The following is a 21621-nucleotide window of genomic DNA, read 5'->3' on the forward strand; positions in this document are numbered from 1 at the left end:
GACCTGAACTCCTTTTTGTTTTTTCCCACAGTGCTGGGCATACACCGTGCGATTTTTGGCCCACTTTGAGCCAATTTTTCAGTCATGCCAGCGTTTTGAGTTTCGCCTTCAACGTGTGTCGTGCATCGTGCTGTATACATGGGTTAACGAGGAGCGATTAACACTAGAATTACTGAGCCTTTTTTCCACCTCACGACCAGCTCCCGATAATCAATCGTTTGGTGGTAAGACAGTGAGACCTGTTTGAAATCCTGTCGGCCGCCGTGAGGATGTCACCGTAGCCTCTCACACTGCGCTTGCGCAAACACAGAAACGAAAGTGAAAAAGACGGAGTATAAGGCAGTGCAGCGGACACAAGCAAAGTAAGCACAACTTGTAAAACTTTGGCAGGCTCATCTGAGCCTTTTCCATGTGGCCTCACAAAATTATCACGACCACAACAACCGTGAAAATATTTGGATGGACATTGCTGCTGAATCACAGCTGCCTGATCAATATTTTTCATAAGCAATTTAGCAAAGTTGATGGTGGTGGTGCGTGTCTGTGTGAGTGAAAGACAGAGAGGGAGAGAGAGGGACAGATTCTGTGTTATAACCTTGAGGCATAGTGTGAGTACTCGGGTCGCATCGGGACGTATAGTGTGAGACCCTGCATCGTGACCCACGAACTTCTAACCCCTGCAAGTCAATCATACAGTTTGAGCAGGAGCGGAATAATGCTGGGCATACACTGTGCGATTTTTGGCTCATTTTGAGCCGATTTTTCAGTCGTGCGACCGTTTTGGTGATCGGCCCGATTTTGGCCTTCATCGTGCGTCGTGCATCGTGTAGTATACGTGGGGTAACGAGAAGCGATTAACACCTCACGACCAGCTCCCGATCATCAATTGCTTGACCTACGAACTTCTAACCTCTGCGAGTCAATCGTACAGTTTGAGCAGGAGCTGAATCGCGCGACTGAAAAAAAATCGCACAGTGTATGCCCATTTAAGGCTCCGCCGATGCTGATGGAAATGGACGAAACGCAAAGTGAGACAAATGCGGCTTTTGCCCTCTATTTAACCCCTCGATAGGTGTGACGTAACGGCCGCACTTCAAAGCACGACCAAACTTCAAAGCACTCAGCCTTGTGACGCCACGTAATCTTCGTTCTGATGGGAGGGCTTTGGAGTTGCCGTTACGCCGCAATGCATTGTGGGAGCGCGGCACCATTTTCGGGGTCTACGAATCAAAACAAACACACTGTGTTGGAACGACGATTACAAGATGCTTAAAAGCAGCTCAAAAGAGAATGGACTGTATAGACACTGATTTCGTTCAGAGGCGAAGCAGCTGTACTTGCAGAAAATAGCGTGCATTGGAAATGTGGACCCGTATGAAATACGGCCGTGGAGTAGAAACCCTGAAGACCAACCGCTATTGACATAGCCTGACATATTTCGTACCTTATCTGTGGAGTCAGCGCGTTAGTGATGGGCAGTGTTGGGGAGTAACGGAATACATGTACCGCCGTTACGTATTTAAAATACAAAATATGAGTAACTGTATTCCGTTACAGTTACCGTTTAAAAAGGTGGTATTCAGAATACAGTTACTTTGTTGAAATAAATGGATTACACTGCGGTACTTTCCTGTTTCATTTTGTCGCGGGTCAGGACTGTTTGGGTTTTGTTTGACAGCTACATTCTGTTGTTCCAGGCGGCAGCGTTACGGTTGCCATGGTTACAGGGCGACGCTCTCTCTCTCTCTGCGACTGTGTGTTTCCTGGGTGAGAGAGCGCCTTTTCGTTGTTGTTGTTGTTGTGCTAAGCTAACAGGCAGAATGCTACAAGCATAGCTCTAAAGAATGTAGCATCATGGGCAGTGTAATCCGTGTTGCAGGGAGAATGGACTGCCATACACGTTATGGGTCTGTGAGCGCGAGGAGGGAGAAAAAGGGGAGTGGAAAGGTACGAGTTGTCATCGAGCAAAAACGGGAGCTGGAAGCATGTAAATATAATAATAACCACTGTAGCCAAGAAGAGAGCCTGACGAGCCCAGCTGTAAGTAAGCTATTAAGACTCGACTGTACACTGTGTTCGTGTTTTCCTCCGAAAACAATAAGTTCCGTTGCAGCAGTCTTTCAACGCCTCTCTCTGTCTCTCGCAAGAAAAGTTGACCCACACAACAAAGTAAAGCTATTTTTCGGCTACGAGCCGACAGGGACCCCGCCGTATTAGTCAGAGGTCCCTTTACTACAGTTCGGAGTCGCGGAGCTTTAGTAATAGTAATAAATCACACAGCAATAGTACATTCACGTTGTTGCAAAAAGCATGATAATATATTAAGTATTCCAAAGTATTCAGAATACGTTACTGTCATTGAGTAAAGTAACGGAATACGTTACAGAATACATTTTGGGGCATGTATTCTGTATTCTGTAATGGAATACATTTTAAAAGTAACCTTCCCAACACTGGTGATGGGCAGATGAAGCTTCATGAAGCACTGAAGCTTTTCATCCAATTGGTTCAACCCAGTGCAAAGCTTCTTGAAGCTTCATTTGCTCTAGTAGGACATCTACTGGACGTAAAAATATTAGTTGGCATGAATTAGAAGAGTGTAGCATTTTGCACACAGCCTGTAAATGTCAACAACAAAAGGAGTGTGTAAAACATGTATATTGTAGTGATGCAGTATACTGTGTATATTTATACTGGCAGTATGGAAAATGATTATTTGGAAATGCTTAAAATGGAAACGATCATTTACTGTGAGGTGAGGTGTGGTTGGGGTGTGGACAGTAGTTGTGCTTTTGTAACGTTGAGGTATGGACAGCTACACACTGAGGCTTTGAGCCTCAGTCCTGCCTGTTCACATTTTATTCTGTAAAAACTAAATTTTCACTGCTTTTATGACCTTTTTAGTGGGGAGAACATAGCTAGGATTTAATGATCTAACCAATCTTTTAAATCCTTTATCCTCCACAATGCTAAATGGCTGGGAGTCCTCAATCACCATGCTAACCAGGTCTTCATCTATTTGAGATTGTTCTCCTGAGGAAAGACAATAAAGACAAAGCACAAACATAAATATCACACACGTAACTTATAACAGTTGTATAATATTGTTATATCATTTAGTAACATTACTGCATGCTATATTATCATTGCATTTGATGGCTCACCTGGTCTTGCTCCACAATCGGTGTTCCCCTTATTCTCATGCAAAGCTCTGTAGTGCCTAAGCATGGATGAGGTGTTGTTGTTATATCCCAGCTCCCTGGCACATACCAAACACTTCACCTTGTACAAAAGTACAGACAGCTTAACATAAATTGTATTGCACCATCAGTATTATGAAAATACATCTTCTGTAGAAATTTACATACCTTGTTGGGAGGAATAAGATCAAAATGTTCCCACACAGGGGAGGACATCCTCCTCTTCTTAGCTGGCTCCATTCTCTCCTGACTTTCTCTCCTCACTCTCATAAACCTCCAAACTCTCTCCAAACTCTCACTAACCGCAACTCTCCATCAAACACTCACATTTTTGAATGAAGTCTGAGGGGTTTATATCGCTGTCATAGCTCGCAACAAAGTTCGAACCACTTCATGAACCAGTCACGTGGTACAGCCGGGCAGCGAGGCTTCGGACGTCATCATTTTCAGTTCACTTTCTCCATCTCTAAAGTGATGACATCCTTGCATTACATACTTTAGGTTCATTTTCTGCAGGCAGGTTTCTGACAGAGAACAGGCAGATTTACACTATAACATGCAGCGTTCTATAGATGGACACATAAAAAAATGAAAAATTACATGTATGTGCTAACTTTCTAAACACTTTGTTATATTTATGATAAAGTAGATAAAACACATTTGTGTCGGCCTTGGCTCATAGTTCTTGTCTTTAAAGGAACTTTGTGTGTGTTTCAGGTCCTGCACTCTCAAAGACTGAATGAACCAGCATTGCAGCCATGGGTCACTGTGAGCATCACAGGGAAGGTTGAAGCCGCCCACTGCACCTGTAAGGCCGGAGTCGCGGAGACCTGCACCCACGTCACTGCTCTTCTGTTTAATGTAGAAGCAACAGTGTTGATCTGTGGCACAAGGACTGTTACAGATGAACCTGCATACTAGGTTTTGCTGGGTAATATGACCAAGATACAGTCAGTGGTTGGCCATAAGATAGACTTCTCCTCTTCAGCTGCCCAAAAAAAGGCTCTCAATCAAAACATAAACAGACCATCCATATTGAAAGGTAAAAGGAGCCGTCCTCAAAAAAGAAAAATCCCACCTGCTACTGTGGAGGAGTTGTCACTGCTATAATGCCATAATGTTTTATCTAGGGGTCTAGATTTATGCCTGTAGTGCACTGCCGTGTAAATAATTTGCATTTACTGAATATGTACTGACTGAGTCCCACTGTCCAAAAATTGAATAAAGAAACAAACTAATTTTTGCCTCTTTTTTTTTTTTATTAAAACCACCTTATAGAACATCACATCAGTTACAATGTAGAATCCATGTCATTTATAGTTTACAAATGACAAAATGTTTACACAAAATCATGACAGTGTTTACATGATATCACCCACTACTAACAATACTTTATTTACTGTATCGTTTGAAAAAATACCGCTATTTATACAGCAAAAGACTTAAGAATATTTAACAGGAGCAGGTTTCATTTTTCCCTGGTTTTACTACCACACTGTTCACTAAACGCAGCAAACCTTCACCATATTATCCTGAAGGGTCACCTCTTCACCCTCACATGGAAGAAGTAATCTGATTGGCATGGTGGTATGTTTGAAGCAGGTCCCTTGTGTAGCACTGGAACCCAGTCACGATGTTTCATCCATTTCATTGGCTGGTTTGCTGCAATAATGCCAAATAATTAGCAACTCTATAAATAGAAGGTAGTTCTGCAAAATCACTCAGTAGGATGTTTGTTCTAATTTGCTATGACCTCAGAGTGCATCGAAAATAAAACCAATAGGCTATAAAGAGTGATATGAACATATTTAGAACTTACCGGAATGAAAATGTCTGGAGCACCAACAGATATTTGGAGATGGAAGAGAACTGGATATCAGCTCGTCTCACAGCTAGTGATGTGACGTTCTGTATCGAGGCTTCGAAGCTTGTGTCGAGTAATTGAGGGGGCGTTTCCGCGATGCGCGTATCGAGGCCTGCTTCATTTATGGGAGGAACTGAAAATGATGACGTCCGAAGCCTCGCTGCCCGGCTGTACCACGTGACTGGTTCATGAAGTGGTTCGAACTTTGCCGCGAGCTATGACAGCGATATAAACCCCTCAGACTTCATTCAAAATGTAGGTGTTTGATGGAGAGTTGCGGTTAGTGAGAGTTTGGAGAGAGTTTGGAGGTTTATGAGAGTGAGGAGAGAAAGTCAGGAGAGAATGGAGCCAGCTAAGAAGAGGAGGATGTCCTCCCCTGTGTGGGAACATTTTGATCTTATTCCTCCCAACAAGGTATGTAAATTTCTACAGAAGATGTATTTTCATAATACTGATGGTGCAATACAATTTATGTTAAGCTGTCTGTACTTTTGTACAAGGTGAAGTGTTTGGTATGTGCCAGGGAGCTGGGATATAACAACAACACATCATCCATGCTTAGGCATTACAGAGCTTTGCATGAGAATAAGGGGAACACCGATTGTGGAGCAAGACCAGGTGAGCCATCAAATGTCATGATAATATAGCATGCAGTAATGTTACTAAATGATATAACAATATTATACAACGGTAATAAGTTACGTGTGTGATATTTATATTTGTGCTTTGTCTCTATTGTCTTTCCTCAGGAGAACAATCTCAAATAGATGAAGACCTGGTTAGCATGGTGATTGAGGACTCCCAGCCATTTAGCATTGTGGAGGATAAAGGATTTAAAAGATTGGTTAAATCATTAAATCCTAGCTATGTTCTCCCCACTAAAAAGGTCATAAAAGCAGTGAAAATTTAGTTTTTACAGAATAAAATATGGGCAGGACTGAGGCTCAAAGCCTGTAGCTGTCCATACCTCAATGTTACAAAAGCACAACCACTGTCCACACCCCAACTACACCTCACCTCACAGTAAATGATCATTTCCATTTTAAGCATTTCCAAATAATCATTTTCCATACTGCCAGTATAAATATACACAGTATACTGCATCACTACAATATACATGTTTTACACACTCCTTTAGTTGTTGACATTTACAGGCTGTGTGCAAAAGGCCACACTCTTCAAATTCATGCCAACTAATATTTTTACGTCCAGTAGATGTCCTACTAGAGCAAATGAAGCTTCAAGAAGCTTTGCACTGGGGTGAACCAATTGGATGAAAAGCTTCAGTGCTTCATGAAGCTTCATCTGCCCATCACTACTCACAGCTGCTATCCAGGCTAGACGCCTTCCATTGGTAAAATCGATACACGAGCCGCCTCATGTTGCTTCCAGGTTGGGAAAGAATGAAAAGACAAACTATTTTCAAGCTTATTCTCTTGCCGGTCGTGCGATCGAACATTGCAGCGGACCACACAGCAAGAACGAACCATGGCTATGCTTTCGCTCCTTTTTCACTTAGACCCCCAAAATGGCGGATCGGGCCAAAATCCTTTCCACGCCCACCCCCGTGACATCACGCTCCAAAGCCCTATCCGAGCTCCGTGTTTGCACTCGCTGCCTTCAAGAGCTCCCAAATTTGAATATCACTGATGCAATGGCGTGTCCAGCGGGGTGGCCTGGGGGGGCACAGGCCACCCCCCCAACCAGACTGGCCACCCCAGGTGCCACCCCGAAGCTAAAACAATAAAATTCAATTAAATATCAAATGTACGATTACGTTTTCGTAGTGAAGCTCAGATATCCGAGTGTAACTGAATGCAGCATCGGCAAAGGAAGGAGAAAGACGGCACCACAGAAAGCGAATAGTTATGTCTATAACTTCTGTTCCCTGAAGGAGAGGAACGAGGTACAACACATAAGTATGGGATATCACGCCCTCGCGTGTCCTGGCTGAAGAAACCTTTAATCACGCCTTTAAGGCAGATGACGTGTGATGACACGCGCACGGCCCCACCTGCACATATAGCCGCTGTCATCACAGTCATCCCTCAGTTCGATAGCCGCTCTTCACCGAGCCAAACTGCTCAGTGGGGCCACCTTGTGTTGTACCTCGTTCCTCTCCTTCAGGGAACAGAAGTTATAGACATAACTATTCGTTCCCTTTCAGTCGATTCACTCGGTACAACACATAAGTATGGGACATATATACACGCCCCACAGAGCAGCCACCGAACCGGAATCGGACCACCACATCCTTAGTGAGTGGTAGACCCAGCAGAAAGGACAGCATGAGCCACCGAAGGGGCTGTAACGTCCAACCGATAAAACCGCACAAAAGTGTGCGTTGATGCCCAACTAGCTGCCGCACAAATATCAGCTACAGGCACCCCTTTAAAAAGAGCCCATGAGGTTGCCATCCCCCTGGTGGAATGAGCTCTCACCCCGTGGGGCAAAGCAAGACCACCGGTGCCATATGCCAGTGAGATAGCTTCTATAATCCAGTGGGACAGCCTCCGTTTGGACAGAGCTCTACCTCTATTCGGATTAGCGAAGCAGACAAACAGCTGGTCACATAAACGCACATTCTGAGTGCGCTCAATGTAGGTGCGTAGCACACGCACTGGACAAAGAGAATGCATCCTCCTCTGCTCCTCAGATGCAAAAGGAGGGGAGCAAAGGCTCAGCAACTCAAACTCCATTGAGCTAGAAGATGCAGGCATGATCTTGGGAAAATAGGCAGCATTTGGACGCAATACGACCTTGTGGCCATCAGAAGAGAACTGTGTGCAGGAGGGATGCACAGAGAGCGCATGAAGGTCACCCACTCGCTTTGCCGAAGCCAAAGTGAGAAGTAATGCAGTCTTATATGAAAGAAATGTCATATCCACAGACTCAATGGGTTCAAACGGGGGGCTACAAAGGGCCTCCAACACCAAAGACAAGTCCCAAGTAGGGACACTGGACTTAAGCACGGGCCTCAGCCGGCGAACTCCTTTCAGAAAACGTATGGCGAGGGGATGTGCACCTAGTGTCACCCCGTCAAAGCCAATATGACAAGCAGATATAGCTGCTAAATAAACCTTTATTGTCGAAAATGAAAGGCCCTTATCCAGCAGCTCCTGCAGGAATGTCAAAACATCCACAATAGAGCACTGAAATGGGAGAGTGTGGCGGTCCTGGCACCATTGCTCGAAGGCTCGCCATTTGTAAGCGTACAAGCCTCTAGTAGATGAGGCCTTAGCGCTCTGAATTGTCGCTATCACACTAGGTGGCAAACCCTTAGCAATCAAGTTTAACCTCTCAGCAGGTAAGCATGAAGGCGCCACAGATCTGGGCGCGGATGAAACACTTCTCCTCCCGCCTGAGAGAGGAGATCCCTGCGGAGAGGAAGCTGCCAAGGACTTGCTGCTAGCAGGCTGTTTATCTCTGCATACCACGACCTTGTGGGCCACCAAGGGGCCACTAGAATCAGAGAGAGGGGGAATGCCGACGCACTCTCTCTAGAACTGGAGATATCATTTCCACTGGGGGAAATGCATACAGGAGCACGTCTGGCCATTGGTGCGCTAGCGCGTCCAAGCCCAAGGGTGCATCGTGGTCGATTATGGAGAAGAACAGGTGGCAGTAAGTATTTACCCTGGAAGCAAAAAGATCTATTTGCGCCTTGCCAAATAGGTCCCAAATCTGAGCCACTATTAAAGGGTGTAACCTCCATTCTCTCACCAGAGGATCCCCTCTGGAGAGAAGGTCCGGCCCCAGGTTCAGGTGGCCCGGGACAATGGTGGCTCTTAGAGACAGAAAATGAACACTGCACCATAACAGCAGAGAGCGAGACAGGAGCAGCCCGGGCTCCCTCCAAGGACTGAGAGCTAGCATGCAAGACGCGGTTACCGGCAGCCTCCTCCGGAGGTGACGCGGTGCACACAAACGGTGAGAGAGAGAGTCCAGCGTTGAAACGCTCTCATTTTTAACAGTCCAAGTGGCACTACGGCGATCATAGATGCCATCATGCCCAACAAGCTTAATATCGTCTGGAAACGCAGTCTGCGTCCCAACTGAAACTGAGCGAGGCAGCGATGAAACGCGGCCACTCTGTGCGCGGCTGGAAAGCGAGCATATTTCCAAACCGAGAAAAGTAATCTGCTGACTCGGGATTAGCGAGCTCTTTTGAAAGTTCACAGAGAACCCCAGTGTCTGAATGTGTGACAGAACCAGCGACAGCTGTGTCTCCACCTGCTCTCTGGAGCAAGCTACGAGAGCCCAGTCGTCTAGGTAGGCTAAGATGCGGATTCCTCTCTCTCTGAGGGGCGCTAGCGCTGCCTCGGCACATTTCGTAAAGGTGCGAGGAGCGAGCGACAGCCCGAACGGCAGCACTAGGTATTCGTAGGCTACGCCCTCGAATGCAAACCTCAGAAACTGCCTGTGTTTCGGGTGTATAACCACATGAAAATAAGCATCTGTTAGATCGATTGTTGCAAACCAATCTCCCGGGCCGACCGCATTCAAGAGCTGTCTGAGTGTTAGCATCTTGAACCTGTACATTCGTAGATACGTGTTCAAGACTCGCAGGTCGAGGATGGGACGAAGCCCTCCCCCTTTTTTCGGAACAACAAAATAACGGCTGTACCAACCTTTGTCTGTCTCCGAAGCGGGGACCACTCGTATTGCTTTTTTCTGCAATAGCGCCTTTATTTCCTCTCTGAGTATCATGGCCGCCTCGGTGTTGACAGTCGTGTTTACTTTGGAAACGAGGCGGCTTGACCCGGAACTGCAACCGGTAACCCATGGCAACGGTTCGCAGCACCCACGGAGAGGGGGTGCAAGCGCGCCACTGAGGGAAGTGAGCAGCCAGCCGGCTGACCTGCAGCACCGTCGACGGGGCGTTGTCGCCCCCCAGTGTGTCTGCAGGGGACTGCATCACCTGCCTGACCTGGCTCATTCTGCCTGCAGGCTGAGCATTTGATTGTTTGAGAATAAACAACACTCTTTATTGATTGTAACATGGAAACATGTACATTTATACATTTTGTTGGAGGCACAACGATGAAAAACAGCGGGAACGCTCAATGTGGTCACCTGAACATTTAACACACCTGAACAGGGAGTTACCTGAGGCATTTTGTGTGCAGGGGTTTTGTGCTTGGGAGACAGTGTTAGGAAAGTGCAGCGCCTTCTGGGGCTGACAACCTGAACAGAACTTAAGCGGCACCTCTTGTGCGGCAACAGAGGGGTAAAAACAGCGTCTCCCTGCTGCTGGACCCCCTCTCCACTCGAAACCACAGCTAAGAGGGCTGAGGCTTCTTCCTCCTGGGCGTCGGGTCCCGCCGGGGGCCCGAGGGTGGGCCTTTGCTCCAGGCCGACTGGCGTGGAGCTCGGGCCGGAGGATGTGCTCTCGCTGGCGCACACCCACTTCAGCAGTGGGCGCCGGTCTCTTGCCAGTCGGCAGAGGAGCTGCGGGCCTGTGAGAGCTAGCTGCGGGCTTGGGCTTGGGCTGACGTCTGGGGATGATGTCGCGCAGAGCTTCTGTTAGCAGAGACGGGTCTTCCAGCAGAATCTGCATGAATATTGAAGATACTTATTGTCTAGACGGAGGAATAATCACACGTGGGGCATCGGCTTTCACCGGAACATCACACCGAAAGGTGACTTTGTTTATTGAACTCTCGCATGCACTCTGCAGCATAACAGGAAGCATCCTTTCAAAATAAAATCACAACAGATGACAATGAGGGCATACCTATTAACTAGCTCAACACCCCCACTTGCACTCACGTTGTCAGCTTTACATGCATTCCAAAAGAAACAGTTTTTCTTTACTATTTCTTTACACTCCAAACATATATTTCTCAAACTTCAATAACTTCCCCTTTGTTGCTGGCTTTGTCATAACATCGGCCACCATCAGACCTGTCGAACAATATTCCAATATCAAATTTCCAGCATTAACTGTTGATCTCACAAAATGATACTTGATATCGATATGCTTACACCTCTGTCTGTTAACAGGATTCTTTGCCAATGCAATAGTCCCTTGATTGTCCTCAAAAATCTTTGGTGGTCCCTTTTGATGCTCATACATGTTTTGCAACAGTCGTGTCAAGTACAAACATTCTTGTGTTGTTGCTGCCAAAGCTATGTACTCTGCTTCACAAGTTGACAAGGCAACAGTTGGCTGCTTCTTTGTTCGCCATGACACCAAAGTACCTTCTTCATTCAGGCTTACGCAGTAACCTGTAGTACTCCTCCTGTCAGTCACATCTGCAGCCCAGTCTGAGTCACTGTGACCTTGTACTCTCAAATCTTTGTCACTTTTCCTGTAGCACAATGTCTTGTCTTTTGATTGTTTCAAATACCTTAGAACATGTTTCACAGTAGTCCAATGTTCCACAGCTGGTTCTTTGAAGTGCTGTGACAGCTTACTTACAACAAAACTCAAATCTGGTCGTGTGCAAGAGGTCAAGTAAATAAGGCTACCTACTGCCTCTCTGTACATTCTGACATTGTTCATTTTCTCAGCATCATCATTGTAGTTCAACTTTTGTTCACAAGGAGTTGACCTTGGTTTACAGTCTTGCATTTGAAATCTTTCCAGTATGTTTTCTACATATCTCTCTTGTGACATTTTTACACAATCTTTGGTTTGCTCAAAATCAATACCAAGAAAATGTTTGAGTTTCCCCATATCTTTCATTTTGAACCTTGCAGTTAGCATTCCCTTCACAGTTTTCAAAACCCTTTCATCACTGGCTGCAATAATAATATCATCAACCCATATGATCATGATCACTTTGTCTTTTCCTGTTTTCCTTGTGTAAACACAATGATCTACAGGACTCTGCATGAAACCGTTCTCTATCAAATAGTCATGTAATGTCCTGTTCCAGTTTCGGCCTGACTGTTTAAGCCCATAAAGTGACTTTTCCAGCTTGTAGACCAGTTTCTCATCTGTTTTTCCTTTTACTTCATAGCCTTCTGGCTGCTCAACATAAACTTCAAAATCTATTGGTGCATGCAAGTATGCAGTTTTTACATCCATCTGATGCAAAATCAGGTTTTCTTGTATTGCACACTGCATCAATACTCTTATGCTTGTCAGGTTAGCAGTCGGAGAAAAAGTTTCATCATAGTCTATCCCAAAACACTGGTTGTAACCTTTAGCTACGTACCGTGCTTTATATTTTTCTGATCCATCACCACTGTTTTTCTTCACATATACCCATCTACCCCCCACTGCTTTCTTTCCCTCAGGTAAGATTGTTAGGGTAAAGGTGTTGTTCTCTTTTAAGGATTGCATTTCCTCATCCATAGCTGCTTTCCACTCTTTAGAGTTGGGTGACTTTACAGCTTCACTGAATGTCACGGGTGAGTTACTTATCAGTCTGTAACAGTAGTCTATGTTAGTCAACACTTGATCATCAATGTCTTCTCCTGACTCATATTCATTTAGATAATCTGGTTTCTTTCTTGTTCCAGAAGGATACCTTCTGGAGTTTTCAGTCTCATCACTCAGTGGCATCTGACTGTTCACTTCTGGTTGGTTGTCAGTACCTGGTTCCTGTGAACTGGTACTGGGGCTTTCCCTGTTGATGTTTGGTCTCTCCCTCACCTGTATGTCCTCATCCTCAGATGTCGTATCAGTTTGTGTTTGCTTTTCCTCATTGTGTTTGGTTACAAACTTAACCAGCCTAAACTTTTGCACTTTTGCGCTGTCTGGGAAATAAACCTTGTATGCTGGACTGTTTTTGTCGTAGCCTACAAAAATCCCTTTTGTACACCTAGAATCCAGCTTACCCTTGTCTTGCTTGTAAGCATAACACTCACACCCAAACTTTCGCATTCTGGATAGATTGGGCTTCCGCCCAGTCAGCAAGAAGTAAGGTGTCTGTCCTGTCCGGTTGTTAAAGCACCTGTTTCTCACAATAGCCGCTGTTTGAACTGCATACGTCCATAATTCCTTTGGTACGGCACTCTCAATAAGCATGCACCTTCCCATATCAAAAAGTGTTCTCCAGCCACGTTCTGCTGTACCATGCTGGTGAGGGGAATATGGGGCTGAAGTTTCATGTCTTATTCCATGTTTGTTTAACAATGCCTGGTAACTCTTTGCCATGAACTCTTTGCCATGAACTCTGTGCCGTTGTCTGACCTGATACACTTTACCTTCCCGTGTGGGGCTGTATCGGCCAAAAAGATTTCAGTTGCTTGCATCGTTTCACTTTTGTTTTTGAGAAAATATACAAATACTGCACCGGAAAAGTCATCGGTAAACAATAATGCATATCTGTGTCCATCTCGTGATTCTGGATCTATCGGCCCTGCTAGATCCGTATGTACCAGCTCGAGAGATTTCTCGGCTCTTCTGTCAGGGTTTCTATTCCTAGTCTGGACAAATTTTCCCTGGATACACACCTCACAGTTCAAACTTTGGTTGTCTGTTTTCCCCTTGATTTTCATACCTTCAACCACATTTTGTAACTTCAGAATGTCACTATGATTGCAATGTCCCAAAATTTCGTGCCATGTCTGCACATCAAAACAATTATTACACTTATCATCATACTCACTTACAGTTTCAAGGTAATAAAGTCTGTTGTGCTCATGGATGTAGAACTTTGTACCGTCTCTGTGTTGAAGGACGTTCTCTCCATTCTTAAAGATGATAGTAGCTCCATTCGCGGTGGCTGCTCTCACAGAGAAGATATTCTGTGGAAATGAGGGAATGTATACAGGGAGTGCAGAATTATTAGGCAAGTTGTATTTTTGAGGAATAATTTTATTATTGAACAACAACCATGTTCTCAATGAACCCAAAAAACTCATTAATATCAAAGCTGAATGTTTTTGGAAGTAGTTTTTAGTTTGTTTTTAGTTTTAGCTATTTTAGGGGGATATCTGTGTGTGCAGGTGACTATTACTGTGCATAATTATTAGGCAACTTAACAAAAAACAAATATATACCCATTTCAATTATTTATTTTTACCAGTGAAACCAATCTCCAACATCTCCACATTCACAAATATACATTTCTGACATTCAAAAACAAAACAAAAACAAATCAGCGACCAATATAGCCACCTTTCTTTGCAAGGACACTCAAAAGCCTGCCATCCATGGATTCTGTCAGTGTTTTGATCTGTTCACCATCAACATTGCGTGCAGCAGCAACCACAGCCTCCCAGACACTGTTCAGAGAGGTGTACTGTTTTCCCTCCTTGTAAATCTCACATTTGATGATGGACCACAGGTTCTCAATGGGGTTCAGATCAGGTGAACAAGGTGGCCATGTCATTAGTTTTTCTTCTTTTATACCCTTTCTTGCCAGCCACGCTGTGGAGTACTTGGACGCGTGTGATGGAGCATTGTCCTGCATGAAAATCATGTTTTTCTTGAAGGATGCAGACTTCTTCCTGTACCACTGCTTGAAGAAGGTGTCTTCCAGAAACTGGCAGTAGGACTGGGAGTTGAGCTTGACTCCATCCTCAACCCGAAAAGGCCCCACAAGCTCATCTTTGATGATACCAGCCCAAACCAGTACTCCACCTCCACCTTGCTGGCGTCTGAGTCGGACTGGAGCTCTCTGCCCTTTACCAATCCAGCCACGGGCCCATCCATCTGGCCCATCAAGACTCACTCTCATTTCATCAGTCCATAAAACCTTAGAAAAATCAGTCTTGAGATATTTCTTGGCCCAGTCTTGACGTTTCAGCTTGTGTGTCTTGTTCAGTGGTGGTCGTCTTTCAGCCTTTCTTACCTTGGCCATGTCTCTGAGTATTGCACACCTTGTGCTTTTGGGCACTCCAGTGATGTTGCAGCTCTGAAATATGGCCAAACTGGTGGCAAGTGGCATCTTGGCAGCTGCACGCTTTACTTTTCTCAGTTCATGGGCAGTTATTTTGCGCCTTGGTTTTTCCACACGCTTCTTGCGACCCTGTTGACTATTTTGAATGAAACGCTTGATTGTTCGATGATCACGCTTCAGAAGCTTTGCAATTTTGAGACTGCTGCATCCCTCTGCAAGATATCTCACTATTTTTGACTTTTCTGTGCCTGTCAAGTCCTTCTTTTGACCCATTTTGCCAAAGGAAAGGAAGTTGCCTAATAATTATGCACACCTGATATAGGGTGTTGATGTCATTAGACCACACCCCTTCTCATTACAGAGATGCACATCACCTAATATGCTTAATTGGTAGTAGGCTTTCGAGCCTATACAGCTTGGAGTAAGACAACATGCATGAAGAGGATGATGTGGACAAAATACTCATTTGCCTAATAATTCTGCACTCCCTGTAGAGCGTCTTTCAGTGTTGTTTTACACTGTCTCCCTCGGCTGTCAATCAAGCACACCTCTGCATCTCCTCTGCCTTCAGCCACTCCTTTACACCTGGTGCCATCAGCTAATTCCACACAATGTGTTCCCGGCTGGAAGTCGTCATTAAATTTCTTGAATGCTGTTTTATCATTCAGGATGTGTGATGTTGCACCAGTATCCACCATCAGGCCTTTGGTCCTGATGTCCTGTCGCTGTTGAGGTTTCTCGTAGTCATCGCTCATCCGGAAGACATAGGTGTCGTCGCTCTCTGCGTTGCCGCCCTCCTCCGAGGCTGTGCGCGCTTCATCATTCCGTTGTCGTCTCCTGCAAGTCGACTCTCGATGGGTGTTGCTTCTACAGTGACCGCACCACTGTTTGTAGCGGCATGCTCTGGCCTTGTGTCCCCGCTGGCCACACTTAAAACAGACTATGTCTGACATGTCTCTCCTGTGGTCATTAGCAGCTGCTGCGGGTCTCGCGCTGGGTTGCATTCTCGCCTTCATGATGTTATCCTCTTGTTCCACTAAGCGCATTTTCTCAGTGTCCTCATAGCTGCGGAGTTTTGTTTTAAATTCCGCAAACTTGATTTCTGATTCACTTTGCGTAATGTGAACAGAAAAAGGTTTAAATGCTTCTGGTAAACCTTTTAACACCATCGCTACAAGCAGACCATCACTAAGTGTCTCTCCAGCATTCCTCAGGGCTGTAATAAATGTCTCTGCGCATATGATGTACTCCGTGACGCTCTCACTGCTTGCTTTCTTCAGAGAAGTCAGTTCAGTATAAAGGCTGATAATTCTTGGTTTACCTTTTCCCGCATAATAGTCTCTTAAAATTTTCAGTGCCTTGCGTCCATCATCGGCAGCTTCTCTCATCACGAGCGATACTCTTACCATCCAGGAACTGTATTAACTCTGCATAGGCCTGGGCATTCTTATCTTCGTCGTCCTCATCACTTTTCAATATTGTGTCTTTTAGACCTTGTAATCTAAGATGTCCCAAAAATTTTGTCTCCCACAGTTCATAATTCTTCTCGTCTCCGTCAAAAACCAACCTTGCCCATCGGCCACTGGGTTCACCAGCACGCTTACTCATGGTGCTAACTTAGCATGCTAGTCCTCACCGAACACGCTGTACTTTGCGACTTTTCTGGTGGTAAACTTTCCCCTGGCGTAGCTTCAATGTTTTCCTGGGCCCATAACCTGTTAGCAGAGACGGGTCTTCCAGCAGAATCTGCATGAATATTGAAGATACTTATTGTCTAGACGGAGGAATAATCACACGTGGGGCATCGGCTTTCACCGGAACATCACACCGAAAGGTGACTTTGTTTATTGAACTCTCGCATGCACTCTGCAGCATAACAGGAAGCATCCTTTCAAAATAAAATCACAACAGATGACAATGAGGGCATACCTATTAACTAGCTCAACAGCTTCCGTCTGCTTCTTCCTCAGATCGAATCTAGCCTGAATGGCTTCAAGTGAATGTCCGAATAACCCAGCCGCAGACACTGGTGCGACAGCGGGCTGTCATCAGGAACCAGCGATCCGAGCTCCGCCAGGCACATTGCCTGGTACGTCTGGAGCATGGTGACGGAGCTCATGGCGCGAGCAGTGCCGGCCTGAGCCCGATAAATCTTCTCCAGCTGCGAAGCAGAGAATCTGCAGTGCTTGGACGGCAGAGTTGCGGGGCCGCCGACACCATGGTTATGGGACGGGGCCAGATAAGCAGCCAGAGACTGCTCCATAGGGGGTGGGTTAGCTAAGCCAGCCCCCTCGGCGCCGTCCAATTCCATGTACTGTCCATAGCCGGGCACAGTGACGCGGGTAGACAGAAGTTTGTCCCATGATGCTGTTAGCTCGCAGAGAAAGTCTGGGAACATGGGAGGGCAGTTTTTGGCCGTTGCAGGCTCCGGTGGGAGGAAAAACCCCGCGAACCGCCACGGCTTCTGAGCTGGCGGAGGAGAGGGCCAGTCCACCTGCAGCTTCTCAGCAGCACGGCGAAACAGGGAGAAAAGAGAGGTGTCACCGTGGCCGACCGGCGCAGCAGCGGCGGTACATTGGGCCGACAATGAGCTCTCCTGCTCATCCTCCGACAAACCATGGATGTCCAGGCCGATGTCCAGCACGTCATCATCGTCCTGGGGAGCGCTGGCGGGCTTCAACCCAGGCTGAAGCCCGTCAGCGCTCCTGCATGGTTCCGGCTCGTCATCGGCTAACCCGTCAACATATTCCATGTGGTCAGCCCAGCTAATTGCGGGGACATCGACCGGAAAATCCTCGTCTTCGGACTCGGACGAAGCCGGGGCTCCAGACTCGGAAAGGAGAGGGTCATGCCGTGCGACAGCCGAGCGTCCCAGCACTTTTTCCACAAACGTCACCCGTCTTTCCAGGGTCAAGCGCCGGAGCTGGCGACAAAATGCACAGGCTTCGGGCTCCGTCAACGCATCGTGCTGGTCGCTGTCGTGCAAAGAGAAACCGCATCCCTGAGGACAGGGGCGAACAGAAGATTTCTGCTTTGCTCGCTTCGGTTTGGAGTACATTCCAAAACACAAAGCAAAACGCTGCACGGGAAAACTTGAAATTAGCGCTCCGCGGGCAGCCTACACACCAACTGCGCGGTGGAGGCTAACACCAACAGGGGCCGTTAAGCTAAGTTCAAGTCGGCAGACAACGGAGCTAACTAGCAGCAGCTAGCTAGCCCAACTCAGCAGAGGTGTTCTCAGCGAGGTGAAGAGCGTAAGAACTGAGGGATGACTGTGATGACAGCGGCTATATGTGCAGGTGGGGCCGTGCGCGTGTCATCACACGTCATCTGCCTTAAAGGCGTGATTAAAGGTTTCTTCAGCCAGGACACGCGAGGGCGTGATATCCCATACTTATGTGTTGTACCGAGTGAATCGACTGAAAGGAAACTATTTTCCGGCGAAAGAAAATGATGAGAGAATAAATGTCCTGGTAAGTAATATTAAGTTTGTTGAGTTTAGTAAACTTCGGTGAAATTAGAATACCAAGGAAAAAATAACACTTAAAGAATTATTGCAACCGCCGAATATTTCAGTAGGCTACTGGGGGGAGCTAGCATAAGAGTTATGAGTTATAATATATAATCCAAGTCGTAACATTGCTGTGTGGAGCTGCAGATTTGGTTGCAGGTTAATACTGGCAGTGTCGCCATGCCAGCTGACTGTACTTCATCATCAGCCAGTGTTGTTCTTTATACATCAATATTACCAAAGTTTGTGCCATGTTCAATGCAGGGATGTGCAGTTCTGGTCCTCCTGGTTTCAGATGTTTCCATACTTCAACACAGCTGATTTAAAGAATCATTTACAGACTTGTGCACAACTAGGTGTTTGGGGATTATTTGATTTGAATTAGCTATGTTGGTATAGGTAACATCTAAAACATGCATGATAGGGGTCCATAAGGGCAAGAATTTGACATCCCTGACTTCCAGTCAAGGTCATACATCAGGAAAGTTGTTGTTTGTGACATAAGTTTTTGCTTTATTACTTCAGGGCCAACCAGTATAGATAGAAGAATAGGAGTGGAGAATGAAAAGATCTCAAAATATTGAGAATTTCTTCCTTAAGAAGGCTAAAATAACGCCAGAAGCAGAGAGCAATGTCAGGGAAAGGTAGACTGAGCAGCAGTCATCATTGTCACCTGTGATTTCTACAAATGAAGGTATGTGAGAATGAATAAGGAAAATGCAAGGAAGGGATGTTTATATTGTCAAGTGCTCAACCGATCCATAGGGGACAAATCCTAATGTTTGGGAATAAATAATTAAATAAGTGAATATATGTATTGTGGTACATAATTGGAAATTAAAACAAAATCCTGCTTTAAATAACATGTTTTTTTTTTATTTAATGAAATGTAATATTTTTATATTATCCCAGGCACTACTTCAGCTGTTCATGATCCACAAGAAAACCAGGATGTGGTGCCTTTTGAAACATCTTCTCCTTCAACATCATGTACGACACCGGGCCATCCACATGGTATTTAGCCTCCAATCTTACTTTATAGATTAATATTGAAAGCCTTTAATTGTGCATTAAATATTTTATAATATTGATACTGTCACTTTTGCAAGAGATGTTGTTCTAGATTAAAAACAATTCTTCATTGATTTTTAAATTGAATCCTCCCATACTTAGATATATCTCAAAATCCAGCGGAGGGACCTAGACAGCCACACTTGAAGATATTTCCTCGAAAAGTACATGGTGAAAAGAGGAGGGCCTTCAGCAAGACATGGTATTCACAACACAAATGGCTGGAATATTCTCAAAGTCGGGACTCTGTCTATTGTTTTGCATGTAGACACTTTTCCCTTCCAAATGCTTCTGAAACTCCTTTTACATCACATGAAGGGTACTCAAACTGGAAGAAGGCAATGTATAAAGATGGAGGTTTTAAGGGGCATGAGAAATCTGAAGGTCATACGAATGCCATGTATGCTTGGAGTGAACATAAGAAAAACATTTTGACAGATTCATCTGTGCGTGATGCTTTGGACAAGGCATATAAAAAAAAGTAGAGGAAAATCGCATATATATCAAAACTGTTGCTGAAGTACTTCTCCTTACAGCTATGCAAAACCTCTCCCAAAGGGGGCATCTTGAGACAGATACATCACAAAACAAAGGGAACTTTTTAGAGATAATGGAACTTATTTCTAAGCATAATCCACTGATTGCAAAAAAAATGAAAGCTGCAGGAAATGCAAAATATACCAGTAACACCATTCAGAATGAAGTAATCGAATGTCTGTCAGAGATGGTACGTGAAGACATTATCAGAGAAGTAAAGGAGAGTGAGTACTTCTCTGTGATTGCAGATGAAACAAAAGACCTAAAGAAAACAGATCAACTGTCATTAGTACTAAGGTATTACTACAATGGGGCTGTTCAAGAGAGTTTTTTAGAGTTCCAGAGAGCAAGTCAGCTAGATGCGGCAGGGCTCACTCAAAATATCATACAGTGTCTGGAAAGGTATGGCCTTGAATATAGATCCAATCTTGTAGGCCAAGGATATGATGGGGCGTCAGTAATGGCAGGGAAATGCAGGGGTGTTGCAACCAGGATCAAAACAGAGGCAAAACATGCATTTTATGTACATTGCAATGCACATTGCCTTAACCTTGTTATCGTTGATGCAGTGAAAGCAGTCCCTGAAGCACACTGCTTTTTTTCATTGTTGCAGAAATTGTATGTCTACATGTCAGGTTCATATGTTCACCAAAAATGGATCACAGTTCAAAAAGACATGTATCCAGAGGCTCCTAGAGAGCTTCAGAGACTCAGTGATACCAGGTGGGCATGTCGTTACAGTGCATGCAAAACTGTAATGGACAGATTACCAGCTATATTAAGAGTGCTACATGAGATAGATTTAGAGAACAGCGGTGACAGATCAGTGGAGGCACGGGGTCTGTTGGCACAAATTGACCTCACATTTATTGGCAATTTATCCACATTTAGAAAAATTCTAGGGGAAATTAAGTTGCTTTCTGATGTACTTCAGTCTCCATCTCTTGATCTAGCAAAGGCTGTAGACCTAATTCATGCACTTCAAGACACCTTGGACCAATATAGAAGTGAATCCTGTTTTGATGAGCTGTGGCAAGACGCAATGGATATTGCAGAAAAGTGTACTGTTGCCTCTGAGACAGTTAAGAGAAGGGTGCAGAGAGAGAGCCTCAGGCTAAAGGGTTATTTTGTAGATTCTCCAATCGGGCAACACAGGTGTAAGGAGGATGACAAGGAAAAGTTTAAGAGGGAAGTATTTTACCCCATTCTTTACCATGTACATGCAGAGATGGAGAAGCGCTTCAACAAGACCAATTGTGATATTATGAGGGGTATACAGGCACTAAACCCCAAGAGTAAGAGCTTTTTGTCAGAGGAAATAGTTGTAAGCTTGGCTGGTCTGTATGACTGTGATATTGAAGACCTCAAACATGAGCTGTATCAAGCTAGAAAGGTTGTTCAAAGGAGAGCAGGGTGTGGGAATGAACTCTCCAGTATTTTGGGGTTTACTACCTTCCTAGAGCCTTACAAAGAGGTGTTTCATCAGCTTTTTCGTTTATGTCGAATAGCTTTAGCTTTACCTGTCAGCAGTGCTACTTGTGAACGTAGCTTTTCAGTGCTAAAGCTTATAAAAAATCATCTACGAACAACTATGACTGATGAGAGGCTTAGCAACATTGGAGTTTTGAGTATTGAGAG

General features: G+C 45.1%; 1 protein-coding gene and 1 long non-coding RNA gene across 2 annotated transcripts; both read left to right on the forward strand.

Annotated features, from left to right (window-relative positions):
- Positions 1-1481: 1481 nt before the first annotated feature.
- LOC146372034 (uncharacterized) lies at positions 1482-4438 on the forward strand. The gene is made up of 2 exons (XR_014802780.1): positions 1482-2040; positions 3918-4438. It is a non-coding gene; the product is annotated as an uncharacterized LOC146372034 (long non-coding RNA).
- Positions 4439-19006: 14568 nt separating this feature from the next.
- On the forward strand, positions 19007-20948 carry LOC146372035 (zinc finger MYM-type protein 1-like). The gene is given in 4 exon segments (XM_084953388.1): positions 19007-19019; positions 19549-19923; positions 19926-20488; positions 20937-20948. Coding segments are annotated over 4 exon segments (963 nt in total).
- The last annotated feature ends 673 nt before the right edge of the window (positions 20949-21621 follow it).

Source organism: Perissodus microlepis, chromosome 15, assembly GCF_051167445.1.
Source record: "Perissodus microlepis isolate ML-2025 ecotype Zambia chromosome 15, ASM5116744v1, whole genome shotgun sequence".
Lineage (NCBI taxonomy): Eukaryota > Metazoa > Chordata > Actinopteri > Cichliformes > Cichlidae > Perissodus > Perissodus microlepis.